Source organism: Acipenser ruthenus, chromosome 13 (genome assembly GCF_902713425.1).
Source record: "Acipenser ruthenus chromosome 13, fAciRut3.2 maternal haplotype, whole genome shotgun sequence".
NCBI classification, from domain to species: domain Eukaryota; kingdom Metazoa; phylum Chordata; class Actinopteri; order Acipenseriformes; family Acipenseridae; genus Acipenser; species Acipenser ruthenus.
The window spans coordinates 25,973,241-25,998,662 of NC_081201.1; the positions used below are offsets into that span (position 1 = coordinate 25,973,241).

General features: G+C 35.5%; 3 protein-coding genes across 4 annotated transcripts; 1 reads left to right on the plus strand and 2 right to left on the minus strand.

Annotated features, from left to right (window-relative positions):
- Positions 1–74: 74 nt before the first annotated feature.
- On the minus strand, positions 75–5,691 carry LOC117418258 (transcription factor A, mitochondrial-like). Of its 2 annotated transcripts, XM_059035857.1 has the most exons (8): positions 5,425–5,691; positions 4,420–4,467; positions 4,168–4,301; positions 2,970–3,040; positions 1,998–2,147; positions 1,462–1,557; positions 1,133–1,189; positions 75–621 (listed from the first exon to the last, which is right to left on the minus strand). In XM_059035857.1, the coding sequence occupies exons 1-8, from the start codon at positions 5,499–5,501 to the stop codon at positions 364–366; spliced, it is 891 nt and encodes a 296-aa protein (XP_058891840.1). In that variant the 5' UTR covers positions 5,502–5,691; the 3' UTR covers positions 75–363. The 2 variants fall into 2 exon arrangements, with proteins under 2 accessions (XP_058891840.1, XP_033887001.2); XM_034031110.3 differs by lacking the exon at positions 4,420–4,467 and having other exon boundaries at positions 5,425–5,687.
- Positions 5,692–8,893: 3,202 nt separating this feature from the next.
- Positions 8,894–15,063, minus strand: LOC117418259 (ubiquitin-conjugating enzyme E2 D4). The gene is made up of 7 exons (XM_034031111.3): positions 14,881–15,063; positions 13,089–13,152; positions 12,968–12,999; positions 12,085–12,162; positions 11,526–11,631; positions 10,696–10,789; positions 8,894–9,433 (listed from the first exon to the last, which is right to left on the minus strand). Exons 1-7 carry the CDS (start codon positions 14,902–14,904, stop codon positions 9,388–9,390), a joined length of 444 nt encoding a protein of 147 aa, XP_033887002.1. The 5' UTR covers positions 14,905–15,063; the 3' UTR covers positions 8,894–9,387.
- Positions 15,064–15,520: 457 nt separating this feature from the next.
- On the plus strand, positions 15,521–19,700 carry LOC117418079 (CDGSH iron-sulfur domain-containing protein 1-like). The gene is made up of 3 exons (XM_034030655.2): positions 15,521–15,677; positions 16,962–17,167; positions 18,048–19,700. The coding sequence occupies exons 1-3, from the start codon at positions 15,653–15,655 to the stop codon at positions 18,135–18,137; spliced, it is 321 nt and encodes a 106-aa protein (XP_033886546.1). The 5' UTR covers positions 15,521–15,652; the 3' UTR covers positions 18,138–19,700.
- The last annotated feature ends 5,722 nt before the right edge of the window (positions 19,701–25,422 follow it).

Below are 25,422 nucleotides of genomic sequence, written 5' to 3' on the forward strand. Positions count from 1 at the left end.
ATGTCAGTTTTAAGTCCTTAATTCCAAAATCCAAAGGCAACTCCCAACAAGTATATTTGTCTGAAAGATTTAGATGCATTATTTTATTTTTGCTCATGTTCACTAAAAAAACACTATTAGTTTTTTTTTTTTTTTTATACTGTTTTATCATTTCTTTTTTTAAGAACACAAGCATGATTTGCAACAGGCAAGGGACCTTCTGGTTCAGCAAGTAACTTGTTTCACAGCTTCTTGAGGATCATTTACTCCTCCCAGCACAGTAAGTGCTAACAATATATACACAAGGTTTAAATACAGTATGTGTCTGGAGGGTGCAGATATCTGGAGGGATACTGAAATCAACAGAATCCATGCTCTTCACTTTTATTCCTCAGCCTTCTTAGCCCTGCTGTTTGACTTTCCAGTACCAGGTGAGCTTGCAGGCATTTCAGTGCCTTCGCTTTCTGAAACCACTTTGATCTTGGTCTTATTTCCTTTTGCTTTTACTGACTTCTTGGGTTTCGTCTTCTTCTTCCTGTTGCGAATGAGGTCTTCACGTCCCATCTCAACCATGTGTTCTTCCCACGATTTAATTTCATTTTTATACCGGATTTTATCATCTTCTGCAAGTTGCATGTAGACCTAGGTTAAAAAGAGAGGGGTAATTTCCATGTCAATTATTTTATAATGACAATTCATCATAGAACAGGAACATACAATAAAAAAATGTGAAGTGTTCAGTGCAGTCGAACAATGTTGAATATGGTAAACCTTCTGAAGGGCATACATCAAGTACAGATTAACTGCACTAATGGCATTAAACAACATGTGATGGCTTATCTAGAAGGGTTTTAAAGAAAATGTCTGTACCACATAACCGTTCTATTTTAATTATCTAAATAAAACGGTGGTGGATCATAATACATTCACAAATGTTTGTGGACTTCATTTCACCATACGTTGTATTGTATGTAGTAAAATGAAGTCACTCCTGGGTGAAACACCAGCAGGGTTACTACAGAGTATTACACTGTTTAGATCATTTAAAGTGACCCCAATGTGTGTAAAGTTTCAAGTAATTCAAACAGTTGATCACATTCTTTAATTGCAAATTTCTCCCCAAAATGATTTCTCCTCTAACGGTATCATTCACCTCTTTTTGTGAAGTATGCAGTTTACTCCAGTCTTCGAGCAAGTTCTTCATCTTGGCCTAAAGAAACAGAAGTACATGTATTTGTCATGTTCTGTTAAGTAATGGATTCATGCTCATGTAGCATGCTTAAGAGATCGTTTCATCTTACATTTCAATGTCTTTAAAATCATTGCTTCTTACCTCTTGAAGCACAGAAATGTAAAACACTGATGTAAAACAAATGCGAGAAACCTACTAACATTTTAGGAAAATATTCAGTAAAGAATATGAGTTTGCAACTTTCATTCCCATGTTCCCAGTGCATGGATGTATTAATGAGTCTCACTCACCTGCATTGATTCTCCTGTAGCTTCTTGAAAGTGTTCAGACATAAAGATGTTAAATGCAGACCTTGGTCGTTTGGGCTTGCCTAACATTGTAAGCTCCTGTAAGATTACAGAACGTAGACAACATGTGGTCCAAGTTATTTTTGATAGAATAACAGAACATTTGAAGATGCTCTTGCTTCTCAAAGATGCAGGGGGAGGGGGAGGGGGAGGTGACTAAAGACATGAAGTACCTGGTCTAGAGTTCAATTGACACAGGCCATTCAATCATTAATGTCCGGAAAGTTCTGGTCCAAAGCACCCCTTACTCTATGTCAGGACAACACAGATATTTTGATAGTCAATAATGGTTTCTCTCTATAAAAGACATGTAGCTAATTCAGCAAGAAATATGGATAAAACACTGCAGTAGACAATTGATTAAACAACACTAATAGGACACAGACGCTGCTTAACGATCGGCAATCCAAACCCTTTTTTTTTTTTTATCATAAAGGCATCTAGAATATGGATTTCTACTTTAATTCATCAGTGCTCACCCGCTTTTTCCTTATTGCCCTTCTCCTGGCTACTTTCTGCCTCTTCTCTTCTTTCAGTGCTGTTGCCTGGGCAAGCGTTAGCTGTTCTTTGAATATAGTCATCTCTTCTTTATATACCTCCCTCGCTGCAAGTGCAGCCTCCTGATATGGCTGCAATAAAAAATACACATGCATTTTTTTTTTTTTTTTTTTAATCCTTAAGATACTCTTTAAAAAGATTAAATAATAATTAAAAATAAATAATTAACAGCATGCATTATATGTTAGCTTTATGATACACAGCAATATACTGTACAGTGCTCCCTTCTTATAGCCCGTTACTGTAGCATAGAACCAGTTAGAAGGTCATAGCCCTGCTTTCTCCCGGAGTGCCTTTTCTCTAGCACTTGCAGTCTGTTTATAAGACACAACATACTACAGCTCAGGTTATAAGAAGTAAATACTATATCATTTCACAGGGTTATATAGCAAAGACAAACTATAAATAGCTTTTAAAGAGCACAATAAGATAATGTATTGCTGTAATTATGGGTTTCAGGGTAAATATAATTGATTGCAAGCATGGTCACAAAATGTTCTATTAAATTGATCTAAACAGTGACAGATGGAAAATCTGCCACCAATACCATCAGCGACTAGCTTCAAATGTAATTGCTTTTTCTTAAAGTTTTCTTTTACAGATTTAATCAGTGGTGGTATTTAGATCCGCCACCGTTCAGACCAGTTGAACAGACCCCAGTATTGGAGCAACAGAACCCAGAACCACTCAGAATGACAGCAAACATCATAGAAACTTGCCTTTTCATACATGGCCTGTTGTGTAACAATGTTATGAACCAATGTTAACATTCCTAACAGTATGTGCGGATAAATATTGTGCATGTCAGATATCAAAGGCAGCCCAACTTAAATTATTTAAATCAGTTTACCTGGACTCCAGCATCATAACTACGTGACAAAACATTTCCTTACCTTTTTTTGTTCAGGTGACAGCAATCTCCACTCTTGTGCAATCTTTTTAGTTATTTCCACAATCCTCACATCTATATGACAGACATTAATATATAGTAAATATGGTCTCTGGTTTGGAGATAAATTGCAAGGACTCATTTGCATGTTACCCAACAGATAAAATGAACTGATGGGACACCAGTGTCAAGGCTTTTTATAATACTAAGATTGTACACAACTCACTGTAGACAGAAGAAACAACAATTCACTGCCATGTAAGTTTTTCTTATGGCACAGCCCTAATAAATGATCTTACACATGCTTACTTACGTAATATAATTCAGACTGTAAGTAATATAATTGAGAACTACAGCAGCATACATCATTTTGAAAAATGATAACAAGAAGTGTTAACAGTAATCAAAATCTACATACATTAATGAAGAAAAAAACAAAACATTAAAAATATGCATGACAGCAACTTTATTTTTTTAAACAACGTAGGTTTCAAAAAAGGTAATACCAGTGCACTCCACTTAAAATTGATCCTGTTGGAATGGAGTTCCGTTTACAACGTATTGAGGAGGCATGTCCCTGCCAAACATGGGTTTTAATGGGGAATTAATACATACAGTACCATTTTCCTGTTCCACAGGTAGATATTTTGCGCAAATAAGGTACATCCGGGAGAGTAAATGACAGTCACTGCAGCATCTGTGACATCAGGCAGGAAAAACAGTTGCTGTTTACTTTTATTCTTCTATGTTTTTGTTGGCTCAGCTGTTGTACAGTTTAAGCATATAACATATACCATTTTAATTACATTTAGCAAAAATATAAATTTGTAAAATGGTACTACTTATTACACATTTGTACAAAACACAGGGACATGTTTTGTACAAATAATAAATTCTTTGGCAGTTAAGCTTTCTTGTATTGTTTATATTTAAGGTACTTATGTTCGCAGTTACATACAGCATTTCGAATTGTGTTTACAACTTACTTCGTTTATAAAGTACTGATTTCCATTGTCCCTTGGAGTTCGTTGTACCAGAATGCATTGGGTTGTGAGTTCAAAAGCCTGAACTGTCCCGCTGAAAATTGAGCCATATGGTCATCTTAGTTATAAGTGGAGTGCACCTGTACTTTAAAACCTCTTACTTGCTAAGGTAGTATACATACATTCTTTGTTTTAAAGCATTTGCAGCTGGTATTTTACCTGGATACTGTTTTGCAACTGCAGGCCGTTGCTGTACTGCATATCGAAGATAACCAGTCAGTGGCCTTTTTGGAGGTCCTCCTGAGCTTGTGCTGAAAGAAACCCCTCTCACTGCTGGGCACACACAGGTACACCTTAAAAAAAAAAAAAAAAAAAAAAAAGCATCCCTGTGAGAATAGTACCACTGAGAGGAATGTCACTGGGTACTATACCAAACATGCAATGAGCAGGGTGGGATCAGTGGGCACTTGCCAGGTCTGAGGGAAGGTCTCAAAGACAGAGGTCCACAAGGGAGCCAACCTGGACCAAGACCAGAAGAGACGGATGACAGAAGCAGGTGCGAGTTTGCATCTCTCACAGGTTAAATCCAGTTCACGGTCAATTCTACTGACCTTTGACCTACTGTGGCTGGCAATGCAAAATCTGAAACTGTATCTGCCTATGTGGCGTACAAACCTTAGAGGAATGCTCAGGTGAGAATCAAACATTAAATATTGTTCATATTCATTCAACTTTTTAAAAATAGTGCCACATCAATTTGTTATTCTTATGGCTGTCTAAAGCACAGATAAAATTGTTTAAAATTTGGTGGGTGTGGCAGTCTGCTGGTCGGTTTCACAGACCCTGATAAACAGTAATCTTGGACTACCTAATTGTACATTAGGTATGGTAATCCACGATTAATGCAAATGATCAGGGTCTGTTAAACCAACTCCGTTATAAAGTGGTTAACTCGTACGTCATGTATCGTTCTTAAACTCACAGATTGCCTAAATAGAATGCAATAATATAAAACTACCCTTTTCTAAACTATTCTGTGTGACAAATAACTATCCTAACATGGGTGGCTCATAATCTTCGTATCTCCTTTCTCGCATCAATTACAGCATACAATGGGGTCGATAAGTAATAACCTGCTCAGTAATGTCACTGGTAAAAACTGAATACTTGTTTAAGATTTATACTAAATAAAAAAGTAGTCGATAGGTCTTGCCAATTCCTATAGTTACAACTTGGAAATGGGTATAAAAAATCAACTTGACAAAACATGTAACTGTACTTCGCTACATTGTGACTGCAGTCTATTTATTAGGAATTAATTGCAACCGGAACAACCACGTGTTAATAAATAATAAAATATGGCACGTCTGTAAATATATACTCAGGCCCTGGGGCTCAACCAAGTGGCTCAAACTCGTATTTTGCTCATGCATGACAAATCTGCACGAGCATTAATACCTATACTGTCTGCCTTACCTTGAAAGAGATCGACTACTTAAGAGCCCCAATGTTTTCGCAAAAAATCCAGGGCCGCATGAAATTAAAGTGGCCATCTTTGGAGAAATATATTTATAATAAAAAAATAACAAAAAATAAGTTCTTCCCCAGCTTTACTGCCCCTGTCACGACAGTCAAGTTTAGGCGCTGGGAACTGTTATGATCCAGATGCATTGTGGGGGAAGGTCACACAGTCCCCTGTCTAACTGCACATTGACTGCAGCACTTTCAACGTTTCCTCCACTGTACACGCTGCTTCTCGGGCTGCATTAAAACAGATCCTGTGTGATCGTACGGTGCTGCCATTCAGCTGTGTTTATTGAAGCATTTTATAGAGGGAAATAGCCAGTTTGAAAGTGTATTGATGCCTTTCACAAAAATTAAATAGCTGTGAAGTATTTGAAAAACTATAAATTAAACACTGTAATTTAGTGTACACTGTAAAATATTCCACACAAAGCACTTGCAATGTTATGACTAGATCAATCCAAATTAAATAGGGAGGGCTGTGGAAAAAGAGACATAACCAAACTAATGGATGCCTTCCGACAAAGTTGTTTCCATGTGTAGGGCACATACATAAGCAGTTTTTGTATACTACCTTTTCACAAGGTGCCCTTAATATGCATACAATACAGTTGCACTTGGGTCCTACCTAACGTGTGCAGTAGTTGTCTAAAATCTTGTTTCCTACCATTGGTACCTCTCCTGCCATTGCTGTTGAATGATGTTTCCACAGCAGCGCTTCGAAGTGGCTTAAAATTGATCTGCACACATGAACATAGTCTACAAGGTATAGTTACGTTCTGTAGAATTTGGTTAAGTTCATTCTATAGGACCTTAAAAACGTAATAACCAAGTCTAACAGTTTCTTCTCTATCACTGCCTAAATGGTTGATTTATTTAACCTGTACCCTGTGGAGAACTGGAATTATTTTGGAGCATTTTACAGTACCAGGGAATCCAACTGGATCAAATCAATTATTTATAGGTGTAATTCCTAGATAGCCACAGATTGCTGGTCTATTCAATTCAAGGTGCTTCCCCCAGTGCAGCTCTTAAAAATATATAATTCTAATTATAAAATATAAACCCCTAGTTTTACCTTGCCTCTCACTGGTATCACAGCTTTCTCACTTACAGGCCTTTTTGTTTTCCAGACTTGTCACGTTGACTCATTAAGACCTGACATAACATTATTGGCTTGTTTCACTGACCATGATTAGCACTAATCCTGCACTAGCTAATATTACTTTAGTTAAGGTGGTCTAAGTCTAGAGTTAAATCGGGGTCTGTGAAACCAGCGATAAAAGTTTGTTGAAAGTATTGTACTTAATTTGCTTTCATCATGCTCTTCTTGTGTTACATAAAATGGTTTTGCCTCATTCAAAGGGAAACAAAGTCTGGATGACATCAACATACATGTTCCACTTGTAATGTAAGAACTTATTTCGAAAGCTGAATTAAGATCCAGTAATTGGATATGTCAAGCTGCTTTTAAAACCAGTCCGACTTACCTTTATCAATAGATATTATTGAAACAGGCATCTTAGCTGTAACCCTTCCCTTTAGTAACAGATATTAGTGTTTATATAACCTTGCTAATACAAGGTCTCTACCTCAAATGGTCTCTGATAGATGTGGTTTGGCCAGTACAGGGGCAGCAGAATGCTAATTACCTACAACCTCCCCTCACAGGGATTCTTCTAAATCAATGTTGACCAGCAGCACCTTGTTCAGGTTTGCAATCAGTTTATTTTCTCTCCTTGAAGCTGCCCGATTCTAGCTGAAACAGTAAAAAGTTATAATCACTTCATGTTCTATTATATAGAAGCAAAACAGAAGTTAAAAAAACAAAGAAAAATGGTATGTAGTGTAGTTTTACTGATGACCCTTTACCTTTCTAAATTAAGTATGTAACTAGCTGGTTTTACAGACCTCAATTAGCACTTACTACCAAAGCTACTTTAGGAGATTAGTCTAAATGGCAATTTGTAAAATCAGCCTATAAAAGTGTTTTTTTTGTTTTTCTGTGGGCAGCTCTATACATATATAAAAATCAGATACAGTACTCCTGTATTTTGCTATGTGAATGCACATTAAAAATATTAAGTATTATATTGAAGTGAATTTATGTCAACATGGATAACCTGAAAATGAACCACAAATTATCGAGTCCTTAAATAGGGGCGCACCCCCCACCCCTCTTTTAAAGATGCAAAATCTACATACAGTACTAATGAAAATAAGTTGGTTTATAAAGGTGTGCAAGGAAGACATGCTTTAAAACAGAAAACAACCAGTCAAGTGTAAAAAGTAATCCATTTAGCATTATGCATAAGAGTTTATGCATATGCTGTATCCAAATAAATGACACCCTTTGCATCAATGGGAACCCAGAGTACTGAACCACAGCGCTCCCAAAAGAGGAGACACTAGTACACTGGTATAGGAGAAGGGTTAGGAGTTCAGTTTTTCAATGTTGGTCTTGGCTACAACCCTAGCAAATCATTGGGTTAATCTACATTAGACACTATGGGACAGATGTTGGTTGGCATGAAAATTTGCAAGAACAGTAAATCACCACAAAACCGTACAAGGAACTGGGGGGTTCAAACTTTGTCAGGACAATGTAGGCATGCCTCCCCCACCCCAAAGAGTACAGGTAGTATACATACATTCCTCTTAATATTTAGTCATTAAGAGGAGTTGGGGACAGTCAATGTCCTAAAACCAAAGTACAGAAAAAAGGGAGTACAGCAGCCCAAAACTGCATTGCTTGGCAAAACCAGCACATGCATACAGCAGCTGACGTAGTTTGCAAATTAAATACATTTATGCATATACAGTACTAACCAAATTAATGAGTCTTCTTATTTTAAATGTGGCTAGTATGATTAGAACTGTTTTTAAACTCAAGTCATTCAATTATTACCCCAACATGTATAGTTTAAGACAGATGTCTTACAAGGGTGACATTTTCCCTTTGCCCCATTAAGAACTGTTTTTTTTTTTAGGTTGGACTAGGGATTCTATAATAAAAAAGACATCTAGCTAAAAATGATTACCTAGACAACATCTATACAGAACCCAAATATAGAAACATGCAGTTGTCTGGATTTTTCATTTTAAAAAATCCATGGATAGTGTATGTGATGTATTAATACTATTGAAAATGCCAATACCATTCAAACTTTTAATAAGATATACTATGGAAAAGAAGAATGGGACTCAAGATATGGAAAAGCAAGACAAGCGCATGTTTTTGTTTTTAGGTTGTTGTTAATATTTTGGTTAGATTAGAATTACATAGCAGTGCATTTAGATGGTTTTTAAATTACAGTAGTGCTGTAAATTTACAAATTAATCTAACAGGTTTTGTTCAATTTACCTCAGGCTATGTATATTTTAGGATTATTTTTAATATGTACAAAAGTAAATTAACAACTTTGCAAGTTTTATTTTTTTATTTTACTTTTCAATGCAAAATAATAAAAATAGATTCAGTATAGCTTTTATACTATACAATAAAAATCTCTAAAAGAAAATTAGAAATGACCTACAGGATGAATAAAAGGAAAGAAAACCAAATATTTTAATGAACGAAAATCAGATTTTTTTAAAACCTATGGGTGACCACAGCAAGAAAGCTGCATTAGAATTTTAGTTTTAATGGGTTTGAGATCAAGATGTGGTAAAATAAAGTAAGAAAAAAATCTGTCTGCAATGCACAAAATTTGCTAAGCCTTCTCATGTAATTATTGGACATAGGGAGATTTTCCTGTAAAATACTAAATCTTGGTTCATTAATGGTAATTGCCTTTAAGTGATATATGTTAACAATACATTGTGTTCAACAATATTACCCAATTTTATTATTTTTTTCTTCTTAGATTCTAGAATTTACAGTGCTTTGTGACTTTAAAATCTGTTCGGTTTTCTTTACATTGCGTACTTCTGAGTCCATTCTCTTGCTAGTCTGTTGTATCTGGAAAAACAAATGACATAAGAGATAAGGTTAATGCATTTATTGACAATATACAATTTATTAGCATGACAAAAAGAGTCACGGCATAGGAACATTACTCAAGTTAATGAAAGTAATACCATCTCTCAATATTGAAGCCACTTTATATAATGATTTGTTTTATATAAGTGTTCATTGAAAGGTGCGGGAGAATGGCATATCAACAGGTGCCTGCTGTCGCCAGGCAAGCTTCCCCCATAGCTCTGTTAGCACATCTCAATCCTAACGAACAAGCTGTGCCATTCAATCCTGACTCCAAGGTGACTGTTGCACACATCCAATTCATGAGTAGCAATACACCTAAATTAGTTCCCTTTACCAAGATTTTTTTAGAAGAAAAAACAAGTGTCTGCAAAAAGATACCACCTAAGCAGTACACAGATATTTTAATACATAGTAAACATTAACAAGCAGTCTTACTATTTTCATAATACTAATGATTAATTGAAGGAAGTTATGGATAATTATATAAAACTGTACATGCACATTTGAACTTCTCCTAATTTTAATTTCACTGACTACATTCATACATGACTGTGGATGGGTGTAAAGCAATGACAATAAAATTGAGATTACAAAGAAAAAAAAAAATCAGAAGCTGCAAAAATTAAGGTAAAAAATCAAGGATCAGTAATTCCTATTAAAAGTGAAGTTATTGTAGTAAAAGCTGCAGTATTAACACACACGTTTTAACTGGTAGTCTGTATTTATGTTGATCTTTGTCGACAAACAGAATTTTACTATCGTGCCACCGACCTGGCAATGTCATTTAAATGTAGTGCGGATCACATAGTCTGCAAACCAAGACAGAACACAATGTCCAGGAAGTGCCTCTGTTACTTCAAATGGTATAAAAGATCAGAAAAGAAAATAATGCTCCAAATTAAAAAAAAAGATACATAGAAAACAATCATTTAACATGGGTGGGCAATGCAAACAAATTCATTATTTTTTTTTCAGAACCATCACTGATCCTTCATGTCAAAGGGGCAAAAAGAAAATAAACATAGCGGTTTCTTGACTGCCAAAGCTGAGCTCCAGCAATGCCTTTGAGAGTACGTCCTGTATTTCTGCTGCAGACTGAACATTTTCCGTTATAAAAAGTAAAAAAAAACAACTGTGAGTTACTCCAAACATGCACCACTCACCATCATTTCAGAACTTCTCAAAGGCTGAAACATAACTATGGAGAAGTTCCAGTAAAAGAAGAAAACCACACTCACTTTTCTTTATCTGACTTGTAGATGTGTGCTATGTCTGGTACTAAGGGGTCGTCAGGGTTTGGGTCACAAAGCAATGAACATATGGACAATAAAACTGTAAAATACAAATTGTTGCAAGTTAAAAACTAACATAGAAAACAAGGATTAATAATAATAATAATAATAATAATAATAATAATAATAATAAATCCGACAAATAAACCCCATAACATACACTTTACAAAAGGCAGTTTTGTTTTCAAATAGAATTACTTTGCACTGGTGAAAAAAAAAAGCTAGCTATAAATACCACAGTTTAAGTGTGATTCATTTAGTTACACCAACCTGGAAGTATGCACAAGCAAGAGTGATAGGTTAAACACAACTCAAAACCCTTAAACAGGAACTATCAATTAAGCTTTCGTGTAGGTCTTCAAAACCATTTCCCCTTGTAACTGTAAACAGGATGTAGATCAAATTTTAAATTAAAAAAATTGTATGCTATTGTAACGTTTAGATTTGTATGAGACATAACCATGGCACATTGAGGGAAAGGCAAATTTAAATCATGGTCCATTATAAAAGCATTAAGTGAAAAATAAAATATTGTGATGGATCCCTCATGTTTACTGTGTATACTGTGAATAAAAGAAAGGGCTGCATAAACAGACACCCCTATTTATTTCATAACATATTAGTAAGAGTATTTAAGAACTAAACATGAGGGACCACCATATTTTATTTTTCACATCTAAACAAAACTACAAGCCATTTGAAAATAGGAAACATAACAGGGTTCATCCTAAACGTATTTTTTTTTTTTTTTACAACGATACTCTAAACAGACTTACCTTTTGATACTGTTAGTGCTGGGGACCACTGTGATCTCAAAATATCCAGGCAAATACTTCCATTACTGTTTATGTTTGGATGATATATTTTTGTTGTGAACGCTACCTGTTAAGATAAAACAAGCATCTCGCTGTTAGAGTCTTTTGTAACTGGGAACCCCTGGACAGAAGAAGGTAGAGATTCTTTGTTTAACCTACTTTGTATATTGTCATCAGATTTAGGATCAGAAGACTACCAACTAGTTTTACAGACACCAATTAGCACTAATCTGACTACCCAACTTAACATTAGGATGCCTAAGATTAGTACCGATTTGGATACAGTATTTGAACCCAGCCATACATGGGTACATAAAATTGACTTTACACAAACTACTGTATAAACACTGATGCCAACATCTACATTGGTCATCATGCATAATTTAACAATGATTCAACAGTTCATCACAATTTTAAACGTTTAGCACTTGGCTAAAGTTTAGGCTAAACTCCAAACTATTAACAGCCCTAGAACAAAACATTTGAAATTTAAAACCTAAAGCCACATAGTTATGCTAACCTTTGGTGGTTTAAATGGGTAATCTGTCGGAAAGTGGATTGTGAGAAAGAAAACCCCTCCTTGATACGGACTGTCGCTCTAAAAGACAAACATTTGAATGATTAATACACAACACATTTAACTAATGTATCGCAATAAGATAAGTGGTTCTAGACACAGTAATGTACATCTAAAGTACATACGAATGTATGTATGACCACCTCCACAACATACCCAGCTGGAGATAACGTACATTAATCTCCTTAATACTTTATCCAGTTCATCTGCCAACCTAAACAAACTATGGATATATGAAAACTTCTACTCATGATCGATAGATATATCAAACTAATTAGAATGGTCACCAACAGCTTTGCCTAAAAATATATTTTACAGCTCACAAAGAAAACTAATACTGTATAAGATCAGATAAAACTACAGAGTACCACAGATTATATTTCAGTGCTGGAATTGTATTCGAAGGCAAACATCTCAAAACACAAATGTGTACCAAAATGATGTTGCATAAGTGACGTGAATCATTCTACTGCTCTTTTTTTTTTTTTTTTAAAGAATGTCATCTGATGGTGTACCAGGATTATTTAACTCCTGTGAAACTGCTTGTAAAATAGTGCTAGATTACACTGTCCACCAATTAAGATAGGATTATGAAAATAAAATGCACTTATTTAGAGAGGGTTTTAATGACAAAAACACATCTGTAAGCTGCAAAATAGTATTTATTAAGTGTGTGCCAATAAACCTATTATTTATTTCTTAGCAAACACCCTTATCCAGGGCGACTTACAATTGTTACAAGATATCACGTTATTTACATACAATTACATTATTTTTTTTACATACAATTATTACATAAATAATGCAGAACGGAATATGTACTTACAGGTCCCATTATTGTTGCTTGCCAATGAAACACTAAAAGAAATATAGCAAACAAGTATCACAATTAAGTTCTGTAAACAAGAAGTACTAAAATGAACAAGAATTCTGAAGGCAACCCTTACAATCATCCCCCACTGGACCCGCTGAGCACTGTGCAGGTGGATCCCGTTGCAAGTCATTTAACTCCTGAAATGAAAAAATAAAGAAATAAGTGATTGCAAATAAGTTACCTGACTGTTTAAATGTGGAAACAAATAAATAAACACATGCCTTATGATGCCTTTCATGGATAATTTATGTAACAGGATGTTATGACTATTCTGCAGAGAGGTATTTGTTACTGTAGATCAAGCAAGTTATAAGCCACAAGACATACATTACAGTAAATCAAGGATGTGAGGGCATAAGTGCTAAACAGGATAATGTGTCAGCATAAATGGAAAGGAAACCATATTTGTGCTGCCAGAATAACAATATTTAGGATATACACCACAATAGTACCTCTTCAAGGGTATCAATTGGCAGGTCAATTATGGTGACACATTAATGCCTCATTGGCACTATGGTGCTTGACTTTATGGGTGACCAATATGTAGAAATACCCTATGATAACCGAAGACTGCATTAGTATAGCATAGCATAGAAGTTTGGGCATATTCCAGGCGTCTGTGAACTGAACTCATAGATGGATTCCTATCACATACATATTATGACTAATATTCACCTAAATTCCTGAAGCCAGAATGTTAATATTAAAAAGGCCTCCCTCCCCCTCGCCAAATAGAATTCAAGTGACAAGATATTTAAATCACACATCAACGGTTATATAATCTGTTATGCAAAGTTAATTTAATACCGGTGACTGTTTTCCTTGAATTCCCCTTGACACCACCGGCGATTAGGGGCTCAAACAATACTGACATCGTCATGATGTTGCAAAAGACCTCCCACAGAACTTCAGCAATGTAAAAGAAAAAAAAGCTAGGCGCACTGAATTTTACAATGGATGCTGTAGCATACGTGACACCAAAACGTGAACTTAGCAAGTTAAATATTAGAATATTTACAGAGTTAACACCGTCTATATAGTGTACATTTGTTACAGTATTAGTACAACACGTGTAAGCGTAGTTGTGCAAGTTAGTTAAGGCCCAATCTAGGGAAAACCATATGTAGGCCTAGATTACATAGAATCAAGTATACTGTATGAAGACGGTAATGATTCCATATCTGTCGAAATTATTAATCGTTTCCTACAATCTATGCTAAATTATAAGTGTATGCTGACTGTCTACAATTGAAAACACAAACTAGTCATATTAAAAAAGAGAAGAAAAAAAAAGAAAAACATGAAACACAACGGTACTAGTATTACATTGCAATTAAGTTCAAATAAAACCCAGCTTGAAAGAAATAGATTTAACCTCCTTATTGTATCGCCCCATTGCAAATGCCTCAGTAGAAACAAAACTGAAATTAAAATATACCTGCGGAAATAACGATAACATTTGCTGGTTTACTAAATGCTGATTGTTCACCTTTGTTATATACTGCCGGTACATTCAATACATTTTATCAAATATAACATGACTTTATTGATAAACACATAATACCGGTAAATGTATTTATAATAAACATTACAATACGAGATACGTGTAAAGACTAAAACGTAAATTAAGGTTTATTTAATTTAGCTAGCTGAACCACTTCACTACCTCAAGAAGCATCTTAACTACTATGATGAAACATTCCGGTTAAATTGTTTAAAGTACAGAGTGGCTATATGGTATTTAACTCTAAACATGTCCCTTTTGTACAGGCCTTTGTTGTGCTGTAGTTTCTAGGTACTCGACCATTGTATTGTACTGTGATACATTAATGCGTCTAAACTAAATAGACTTCTTCCGTACTTACCTTCTGTATTCTTTTCAAAGCCATGACTACAAGCCGAACAAACTAAACTGATGAACGTCTACTTCTGTTCGTGTCTTCTGATATTCCTACACAAAAAAATTAGCCAAACACTTTCTCTTTCTCTCAGTCGCTCACCAAGGGTGTGTTTTAGGATTTTTGATTTCTTTTGTTTCCGCTTTTTGTTCAGGGTAGCACAGATACCGATGCATTCTGGGAATTGCAGTTTCAAATAGCGATCCCTTTCTTAAAGGGCAAACGTCGTTTTTAAAAAAAAAAAAAAAAAAAAGCTTTTTATTATTGTTTTATTGTATTTTATTTTTGTTTGTTAATTTGAGGTATATGTTATGGTGAAAATATAATTATGGACATTCTAAAATAAATGTGTATCCTAAATTTAAATATTCATTATTACAATTACAATATTCAATTTTTGCTGTATCAAAGTTTCCACATTAGCTACTCCACTACTACTCAGAATATTGAGGGTGTTATTGTTATTCAAAATTAACCTTCCCTTTGCTATTAATCTAAAAACACATCCCACGCCTATATTGAATCAATTGCTTTATGTTAGCAAAAGGAAGTTATCCTCGCATGATTACATTAAGAGGCTTTAGCATTGTGGCTTCCACTTTAAGAACACCCCCATTCTGAAGACGAAACTTAAACGTCACCGCCCTTATTGTTAGTGTTTGGAGACGTGATCCTAGCGGTTGTTACAGAAGCGAATGACCTTCTCTGCAAGGATATTGCCAGTACCATAAAACAAGACATGAGCGCGAGGTCTATATCAAAAGGTAGGGAATACCAATACACGTTTGTACGTGTATTTTTTTGGTACCAGAGTGCTCCCTTTCGATTTAACATTGTCTGAACCCATGTGTTTGACTTTGGATCAAAAGACTGGCAGAGGTTGATTTGTTTTTTAGGAAGAGATATTGAGCTAAGTGGCGTTTTAAAGCTGTTTTTAAGTTTGATTACGTATGGATTACACATTTGGTTGTTAAAATCGACTATGGCTAATAAAAATAACAAGGTGACATTGATAATGTGAAATAGAAACCGGTAGGCTGCAGAGCACGTGAAGTAAATCAAATGTATTCCTTCGGGCTCCATGCGGGTTGCTTGTCATAGTCGTTAAAACATGCCAACACTTTACGTGTGTATTCTTTCAAAATCACTGTTTAACGACCAAATGTCAAAATGGCCATCAGAACTAAAACTTTTGGCATTCATCCAAATAAATTGGAGTGATGCACATATGCTATTCGCATCATGTTTTATTCTATTTGATTTATTTGTATTCCTTTTTGCACCGTATAGGCTATGCCCTGCAAGATTCTAACGCTCTATATTTAGATTTGTATTGCTTTATATGTAGGCATATATTTGCCATGTGTCTTTGGTTCCTGGTTGATCTGTTTCTACAAGATACCACAAAGCATTGTTTAAGCTATCATTGATTTTTAATGTGGCCACATTAGTTTTATCCATGCTGGATTCACAGTGTTGGGGAAGTCACTGTTACATGTTACTTGAACACATGTGTAACTAGGCACACTATTTAAGGTTTGACTTGCACTGTTAAAAGACATTTTGGTTTCCATGTTATGCATGAGCCGTAGTGCTTTTAAGATATATATATATATATATATATATATATATATATATATATATATATATATTATAATATAAAAACTAAAAGTAATTACCTTATTTTTCACATAAAATGTATTTTGTTGCCACATTTCGTTACCTGTCTGAAAAAGGGAACCATTAAGGTTACAAGTTACTGAAAAATGTAATCAGATTACAGTAATGCGTTACTCCCTAACACTGACCATACAATATTTCATAAACTCTTAACATACGTCCAGCTTCTTCTACTGTACGTATGTTTACCATTTTGTCAGAGTTTTAATTCGCTTTAGTAGTACTAACTAACTTGTGGTCTTGTTCTAACCAGCTCCTTAAATAATTAAATGGAACCTGCTTGACATTTACCTGCAATGATACTTAATCAAATATCTTCACATCGAATACTTAACCGGCTTTTCCATGTTTTTATGTCTTTGCTGTAGCTGAGCTGATAGCAGTGATCTCCTTGACAGCAGGAGCAGCTGCTGTTGGCTACCTGGCCTATAAAACATTTCTGTCCAAAGACAAGTGCTGTAAGACACGGGTCAATCTAGAAATCCAGAAGGACAACCCTAAGGTAGTCCATGCCTTTGACATTGAAGACCTGGGAGACAAGGCAGTATACTGCCGCTGCTGGAGGTCTAGAAAGGTAAGACTAGGCACCTCGAATGGAAAGCATTAGCTCTGCACTACAGACGTGATAGCATAAGGACAAATGCAATGGTGTATGAGCCATTGGTTGAACGGTTCTACATTTAAAGAACGTTTTCCATGCCATATTCGCAGGAAATCTGTGACCCTTGCACTGCATAGGTCAGTTTCTCCTGGATCAATGCATTCTTCTGTTGGAAGCATGTCAGTCAATAGGGGTAGCAGCTGGTTGGTTAATAACGGAAACAAAGCAGTTGAAGTAGTGAGGACCATTTTAGCCTCCAGGTTAAATGTCCAAGGAAGTTCAACACTAGTTCAAAACATGGCTTGCAAACAGATTTCTTTAACAAAGTGTAGTATCAGATATTATGTTTTAAAATAAAAATACACATTTACTATGCCATGTGTTTCTTTCGAAACTGCACATTGAGACCTACATAACGAGAGGAAGTCCACAGCAGGTAAGATTCATGGAATTATGTTGTTGGCTACGATCACTGTATACAGAACTACCTGCTCTTGATGATATTATTCTATTAAGAACCTTAAACTTGTTAAGTAATGTGTTTGTTTGTTTCATATTGTGAAACAGTGCAGTCTGCTCCTTAGGGCAAATTTACTCAAAGTGTTCTATGTGGGAAAGTAATTTGAGTCTAAAGTTCGATACAATTTATGGCCTCTGCAGTTATACGACCACATATTTTAGGTATTCAATGTAACATTTTAAGGTCTATAGCTTAGCTATAACTCTATTTAAGTAGAATAACTACAGATATGTTTAGCTTTAAACTTGGCTGAACACCGTACAGTTGGTCTTTGGTTGCCGACGTTCTTAGTTAACCCCGTTTGTTTGTTTTTTTTCTTATCCTTAATTTTAGTTCCCATTATGTGATGGATCCCACACAAAGCACAATGAAGACACCGGCGATAACGTGGGGCCTCTCATCATAAAGAGAAAAGAAGCTTGAAGGATCATGTATGCACCACGATAAAAATGTAGCTAAAAAGATGCAAATGTTATTGCTTATAGAAACATACCATTATGAATTTCATTTTAAACTAATTTTAGTTATCCATTCAGTCTACAGCATACCATAGTATATGCACATTCAGGCATGGCAATAAGACTCCCATTGCATAGCAGTTTGATCCATTCCTGGTTTTACTATGAGTTTAATAAGACACACCTGAGTTGTTACCTATACACTGTGGCTAATGAAGCTCGTAGTAAAACCTGGAATGAGTGAAACTGCTATGTAATAGGAGTCTTATTTCCATCCCTGCATATTGTATGGCAACTCCTTGTTCTTGTATTAACACTACATTAGCAGTGATTCTATCATAATTTGTATTGAATCAGGGTGGGACAAATCATCTCAGATTCTGTGGACCAGATGGTCAAATCAAATGTGGAATAATATTGATAATATGCTTTTTAGTGGGTTTCAAACTGTCAGTCCAAATCAATTACCTTTTCAGCTGGTTGGGTGATGTTTCCTGTAAGTGTTATCAGGTTGTCTAAACACCTTTACATTTCTTTTTTGCATCCTGGACTGTACTAGATATTTACTGTGTTCAGGAGAAGCAAGGCCATGCCTGTTGGCTTAGATAATTCTATGAACACATATTTATTGTTATTTTAGAGAATTGTTTTATTTATTCTCATGTATCCTTCAAATGATTGTTTTTGTCTAAAATTGAGAACATTTCCATACTGCCTTCCGAATAGTTTGATATTATTTCACTGTGGTGGACACTACTTAATATATATTCAGTTAAACACAGCTGAAAGGCCTTGTGTAAACCAGTGTCTCTAGTACTAGCAAGAGAAATCCAAAAGACAATCCCGGAACTATTTGGTAACTTGGTATTTGGTAGCCTGGTAACCTGGCAACCAAATTGTGAAATTGTGTATAACAGTACAATTGTATGGCTATTGCAAAATATTGCTCTCTCTCTCTCTCTCTCTCTCTCTCTCTCTCTCTCTCTCTCTCTCTCTCTCTCTCTCTCTCTCTCTCTCTCTCTCTCTCTCTCTCTCTCTCTCTCTCTCTCTCTCTCTCTCTCTCTCTCTCTCTCTCTCTCTCTCTCTCTCTCTCTCTCTCTATATATATATATATATATATATATATATATATATATATATATATAGAATTATATAGATTTTTTTTTTTTTTTAAGGACATGATTGTATATCATATGTTAAAAAATGTAAAAGTGTCATTGAGAGTGTTTTTTTTTTTTTAAGTTACATGAATAACGCTTTGTATTTTATTGGATGAAATATTCCTTCATTGAAAATGTAAAAGAAGAGAAAGACAATGCCTTAGTGAGGATGGAAGTGGGTTTGTTGTTGGCATGATATGCATAACTAATAGGGGATTGGTTAAAATCATTGGTTTTTGATTTCTTATAGAAAAGCATACAAAGTCATGGCCTTAAATGTGAAGTTGATAAAGGCTTACAAAAAAGCTGATGTTGAAAAGTAATGAGTAAAAATAAAGTAGATGGTAAAATAAAGAAACTTGAAGTCCTTTGATATGGTTATTATTTTATTAAAATATTCAGGAGGCACTCCTCACAAGCACGTGACGATACATGAATTCACATAAACTTATATAGAATGTAAGTCATTACATATTCACAAGACAGGCGATCAGGTACACACTTGCTGCTCTCCCTTCTCTGTCCAATCATCGTGAGACAGCACCTTATTAGTACACACCCCTTGTTCAATGCTGTTCCACTCTCATTGGACTTTAACATCCCAAACCAAACTTGCCTTGTACAAAATACTTGTTTTAACCAGTCTGCTGTCTTAGCCCTGAACCACTCCCATGGGGGCTGCTAATTGTTGTATAACAGGATTTAAGGGCTTTTATCTGCATACCCAAGTGTTTCCCTTGGGGGTTGTGTTACCTTTCATTTGTGCTGGTTATTCTGCATTTCTGCTAATCTGCAAGTTTTTTGTACAGTGCTTACAAGCTTCCCGTCATATGATACAACACAGACGTTTTATTTCCCTGCCCTATTTTAGTCTTGTTTGTGCGACTGTGGTTACAAGTCAAGGTCCTCTGACTGAACATCCAGGCTTTCTTCGCTTGAACTGTGTGGACGGTTTCTTGTCGCAGCTGAGTTTTAGTTTTCAAGTGAAACCTGCTAACATCACCCCTTTAGTCAGGGCCGATTTAACAGAGGCATCACAAAACCTGTTTCTCATGTTTTGAACTCGATTTCATATTCTTTCATGTTTGCCTACAAAATTGATTATTGTTTAATACTGGGACACTAAGATTCATCAGTTCACAAGTCTGTCATGATTTGTTTTTTAAGGTTTAGGAATACCTACTTCCTGTCAAAATAATTAAAGTAAAGGTTTGCCACTTTGAATGCTACAGGTTTATATCCAAAAGTAAATGGATTAATAGAGTCAAGTTCAATATGTTGACTCCTGTAGTTCTTGATTAATTCAGCATAAAGTATGGAGAGTAATATTCTTTCCTATTGGAGTGTCCATTTAAGGCTATTGTGTTTTCTTTTTTTCTGAATCTTTTTGCTAGAAACATGACAGGTCAATATTTAAACCACTTTACTTTCCAGTAGATAATGATTTATTTATATATTGTTTGTAAATAAGTCACAATCATGAAGTCAGATACATATGGTTTAGAACTGTATATTAGTGTAATTTATGCTTTACATGCTATGCCAAAAAAATATAGCAACTGTGTATTAACATACATTTGTAATAAAACAATGTATGTACCTATGTATTAACAGTATCACACTTTTTTTTTGCTGTACCTATTCCTTTGCAAGTTATTCAGGGTATTGGCTGAGCTTTTGAATGCTAAACATTGGAATTCAATCTCCAAATTGATAAAACTTGGATGTTTGTTTCTCATATGTGATCCATTGCTCTGGTTTTGATTAAACTATGCCCAGATTATCTTCTGCATGCTATGGATGTAGGTTATGACACCTGAGTGGTATTATTTATATCCTTTTAAGAGGATGTGTATGTTTTCAACATCAGTCCTCAATTATCCACTATGGTCCAGGTTTTTGATTCAACCAGTTTATATTGAAAACAATACATATTAAAAGCAAATATTTAGTCTTTACTGAAACAAAAACCTCTCCTTATCTAAACAGCAGCAGAAGTAAATATTCTGTACTAAAACCAGCTCTATTGTATTATCATTATATTCAGTTTATAGTTGATGTAAAGGGGATCCTTTTATCACCTAGGCCCTTATATTATTATTATTATTATTATTATTAATTTATTTAGCAGACACCTTTATCCAAGGCAACTTACAGAGACTAGGATGTGTGAACTATGCATCAGCTGCAGAGTCACTTACCACTACGTCTCACCCGAAAGACGGAGCACAAGGAGGTTAAGTGACTTGCTCGGGGTCACACAATGAGTCAGTGGCTGAGGTGGGATTTGAACCGGGGACCTCCTAGTCACAAGCCCTTTTCTTTAACCACTGGACCATACAGCCTCCCTTATATATTATTTATTACCTGTAAAATGTTAAACGGGTGTCCTCCATCAATCTCAATTGCTGTTTCTACCTGTATCATTTACCAGGTTGACTAAATAATATCCTTTCTAAAAAGCTGCATGAAGTGAACTGGTTTGATAAATAGGGGTGTGAAGTTTAATTTCTGCCCCCCTTGAAACTAAAGCTCAAGAAGGGCAAATTGAACAACCCTAGTGGTCATTTTTTAAACCACCTCACTTCAGAAACTTTCAGAAGCTGTTCAAAAAGTCAGAAGCTGCCCCTTTAATTGAACACAAATATTAGTATGTTTGGTAAATCACCTTGTAAGCAAAAGCATTAATAGAGAATTATACAAAATACATTGCAACACGTATGAGACCAACTGCATGGCATTGGGCTTCACTATAGCAAAGAGGAAGAAATCATTAACACTTTAGGTCCTACACCATGTAATTATGAAAACAAAAGGACTATTCACTTGCTTTGATCTGGAGAAGTGTTGTGTCAATTTTAAGAATGTCAATGAGGAATGTAATATGAGTTGCAAGTTTCTGTTTTTTTTTAAAAGACTATTAACTACCCTTCAGACAATACTGTGACATTGATGGCTACAGAACAACTAGGAAGAGGTGGGGATGGGATATCTGATTTCTCCTTTCTACTCAGTCCCCAGACCTGACCCACCTAGATGGCTGGAATGATTTGAAGAAACAGGCAAATCAACTCCCAACAAAATCGTTCTCCTGTTCCGTGAAGTGCAGTCCCATTGATAAGCCAGAAGAGGGCGATGTTGGTATATATTTATGTGTCTAGGAGCCTGAACAGTCTGATAGTAATGAGTGCACAAACAGATGTTTAGAATTTTCATGGACTTATAATTAAAATGATACAAAAAGTTATTTCATAGATTACAAATTGGTTTGGCAAAAACAAAATTGACAGCAAATGACCTAACCCCAGTTGTACTGTATTATTCACCCGTTCCAATACTTCTTGGAAGGTCTTTCAACCTAACAACAGTCCTGTTCACCAGACAGAAGAGGGCACTGTTTGTCCTGAAGCCTCTGCCTTCCCACAGCTTTGTAAGGCCACAACAGCTTTCTGAGCTGTGAGTCAAAACCTATTCCAATACTAAACAATTTATTGGTTAATCCTAGGACCTCAGTATGCCCCTCAGTTGTTATTGCACTCTCATTGTTGAAATCTTCTGTGTCTTTTTGTGGCGCCTCACATAAAAGGGTGGCCACTTTATTAGGACTTGCCCACCTGATTGTATTTAGCATCACCCTGAAACAGAGATGCAAATTAGGTAGATCATATAATGTGACATGTGATTCCTGCAGCACTGTTTGTCATAGTTTACTTAAGTATCTTTGCAGATCAAGTCCACCCAACAATGCTGCACTTGTACCATGATGGCAGTGGCTACATTCAAGACAAGAATGCGCAATCCACTGTGCCACAATTGTATGTGAATGGTTTGAGGAGCATGACAGAGACATCAGGCATCTTCTGTGGTCATCGCAATCCTAGGATCTCAGTGCAAGTGAGCATAAATCACAATCCTCTGCCTGGCACTGCACCAATTATGCGAAGTAAGTAGCTTTACACTTCAATTTCCTTTTTTTACTGTCTTTTATTCTGAGTAGTTCCAATTGCTTAACTCAAATATAATAGTGTTTTTTACAACAACAAAAAAAAGTGTTGAAGTGCTTTGACCTGAGTTCAGGAGCTGCTCTTCAGTTCTAGTTGCAGTTCTAGTTGCATACCATAGATATATGTAGGCTTGATCAGCCAAAATGTTTTTAACTGATGAACAGCTCCTGAACTTCTTGTTAAAGCAACTAAACACCTTCCAACTTAACGATGGTTGAGCGTCCCTGTTTTCATTGAATGAACCAAAAAAACAGGTGCTTATTTAGGCGCAACGTTATTCCTCATCCTTGGATATAGTTATGAAAATGGACATACGTGATGATAACCAATACTTTAAAATCCATATTATTAGCATTAGCAACATGATCACTTCGGTTGCTGTATTTATTGTCATTAAGCAAAACCTACACAAACACCACCATTTTGACCAAACCCATCTTAATGCCTACAAATACACCCAATATTGCCTTGTTATTGTACTAGTCTGGGAAGTACTGGGAGGGTCTGAAAGCTTTGGCTTTGAGGTATGGTTCAGAAGGTTGAAGAACATTAACTGTTTACTGTTACGTGTCTTCATATGTGTCTTGAATTGCAGTAATCCTTGATATGTCAATATTCATGTTTCTTTGCAAAGCAATATCAAAGCCAGGTAAGGGGAGATTTAGAGAATCTGATAAAATATCAATAGCAGAGCAACATAACCTACTTAGAATGATTGCAAACACTATTAAATAGTAAGAGAATGTCCTCAAATTCAACACAATTGTCTCCGCTGGGGGACTGAATAGCATTTTTCCAATCTTTTTGTGACTTTAAGGTTAAGATTAAGTTAAAGGTGTAGGTAGGGTTCCCACCTCTGATTCCAGACACCAGAGTCATTTCGTACAAATAAATAAATACATACATAAATAAATAAACAAATAAATCATATACTTTGACATTTAATGTCCCGGGAAGTCTTACAGATTTCCCAGGACAGCTGCCTCAAAAAGAGAAAAATCCAGGTAAAACCAGAACGGGTGGCAACCCTAGGTTTAGGGTTAGGTTTATCTGTGGAAAATTGTACCACTTGAGTTGAAAAAGTCACCTCCATTTAGCAATAAACCAGCTACTTCTTTCCTCCCTCATGTAACAATTTTCCACTAGAAGCCTCAAGTCCAGTCAGTGTTTATATAATGTTGCATGTTTAAAGTTAAGTACTGTCCCAGTATGATAATTTAGTTCAGTCCTAATCTGACAAATCATATTACCTAGGGACTGGGTAAGGATAGATATTTCCTGTAATCAACTGTTATCTGATGTACTAGTTCCATATTTTATTTCTAACTACAAACATTGCTTTGGTAATTAGCCTGTAATGAAACAATCATAGAATTATCTAAATTATTGTTTAGAGTAGATAAGTCAAATTAATTCTTATATCTCAATGTGCACTTCATTGAAATCGTGACCTACAGCAACCTCACAATGAGTATAATAAAGAAAGTTAGATATTAGATATTAGATATTACCAGATGACTCTGGCTGCTATTAGATCTAGGTTTCTAAGTAACCTATGATGAATTGTTATACTGCAATACGGTTATAACAGCATATTGTATTAGTAAGCATTGTAAAAGCATGGCAAAGAATAAGCAAATGTTTAATGCCACTTTATATCAAAAATACACATTTTGCATTGCCAGTGGGATCCTTGGATTTTGATTTTGATTTTCTGGGAGTGGGCTCAGGATGATTACTTTGAGGTTGGTTTGATCAACTTACACGCCACACCTACATTTTATTAGAGCATTTAACAGCACTGGGGAATCACCCTGGTCAACCACCATGTTTATCCCAGGATTACCCTAAAAACAGTTGGTTGATAATCTCCAGGGGGATTTCTCAATGCTGTAAAATGTTGTAATAAAATCCAGGAGTGGCTCATCCCAGCAGGGTGTAGGTTTATTACATTGATCCCTTAGTTTTTACAGGCATTATCAGAACTTTGCCCTGTGGTCCCACAAATATCAGGCAGTCAGAAAAACAACAGAAGCATATTTTCTAAATATATAGCACGTACTGTATAACAAACCGAAGAAAGTGT

What these genes read in the sequence shown, in the direction of transcription:
- LOC117418258 (XM_059035857.1), bottom strand. Translation starts at nt 5,501, where the DNA reads ATGGCCACTTTAATTTCATGCGGCCCTGGATTTTTTGCGAAAACATTG. An exon ending in GGGCAATAAGGAAAAAGCGG is followed by an intron (nt 1,558 to 1,997) that starts GTGAGCACTGAT and finishes GTAATCTTACAG; the next exon opens with GAGCTTACAATGTTAGGCAA. An exon ending in TGCATACTTCACAAAAAGAG is followed by an intron (nt 622 to 1,132) that starts GTGAATGATACC and finishes TTTTTAACCTAG; the next exon opens with GTCTACATGCAACTTGCAGA.
- LOC117418259 (XM_034031111.3), bottom strand. Translation starts at nt 14,904, where the DNA reads ATGGCTTTGAAAAGAATACAGAAG. An exon ending in ACCCATTTAAACCACCAAAG is followed by an intron (nt 11,632 to 12,084) that starts GTTAGCATAACT and finishes TTATCTTAACAG; the next exon opens with GTAGCGTTCACAACAAAAAT. An exon ending in TACAAGTCAGATAAAGAAAA is followed by an intron (nt 9,434 to 10,695) that starts GTGAGTGTGGTT and finishes TTGTTTTTCCAG; the next exon opens with ATACAACAGACTAGCAAGAG.
- LOC117418079 (XM_034030655.2), top strand. Translation starts at nt 15,653, where the DNA reads ATGAGCGCGAGGTCTATATCAAAAG. An exon ending in CGCGAGGTCTATATCAAAAG is followed by an intron (nt 15,678 to 16,961) that starts GTAGGGAATACC and finishes TCTTTGCTGTAG; the next exon opens with CTGAGCTGATAGCAGTGATC. An exon ending in GCTGCTGGAGGTCTAGAAAG is followed by an intron (nt 17,168 to 18,047) that starts GTAAGACTAGGC and finishes CCTTAATTTTAG; the next exon opens with TTCCCATTATGTGATGGATC.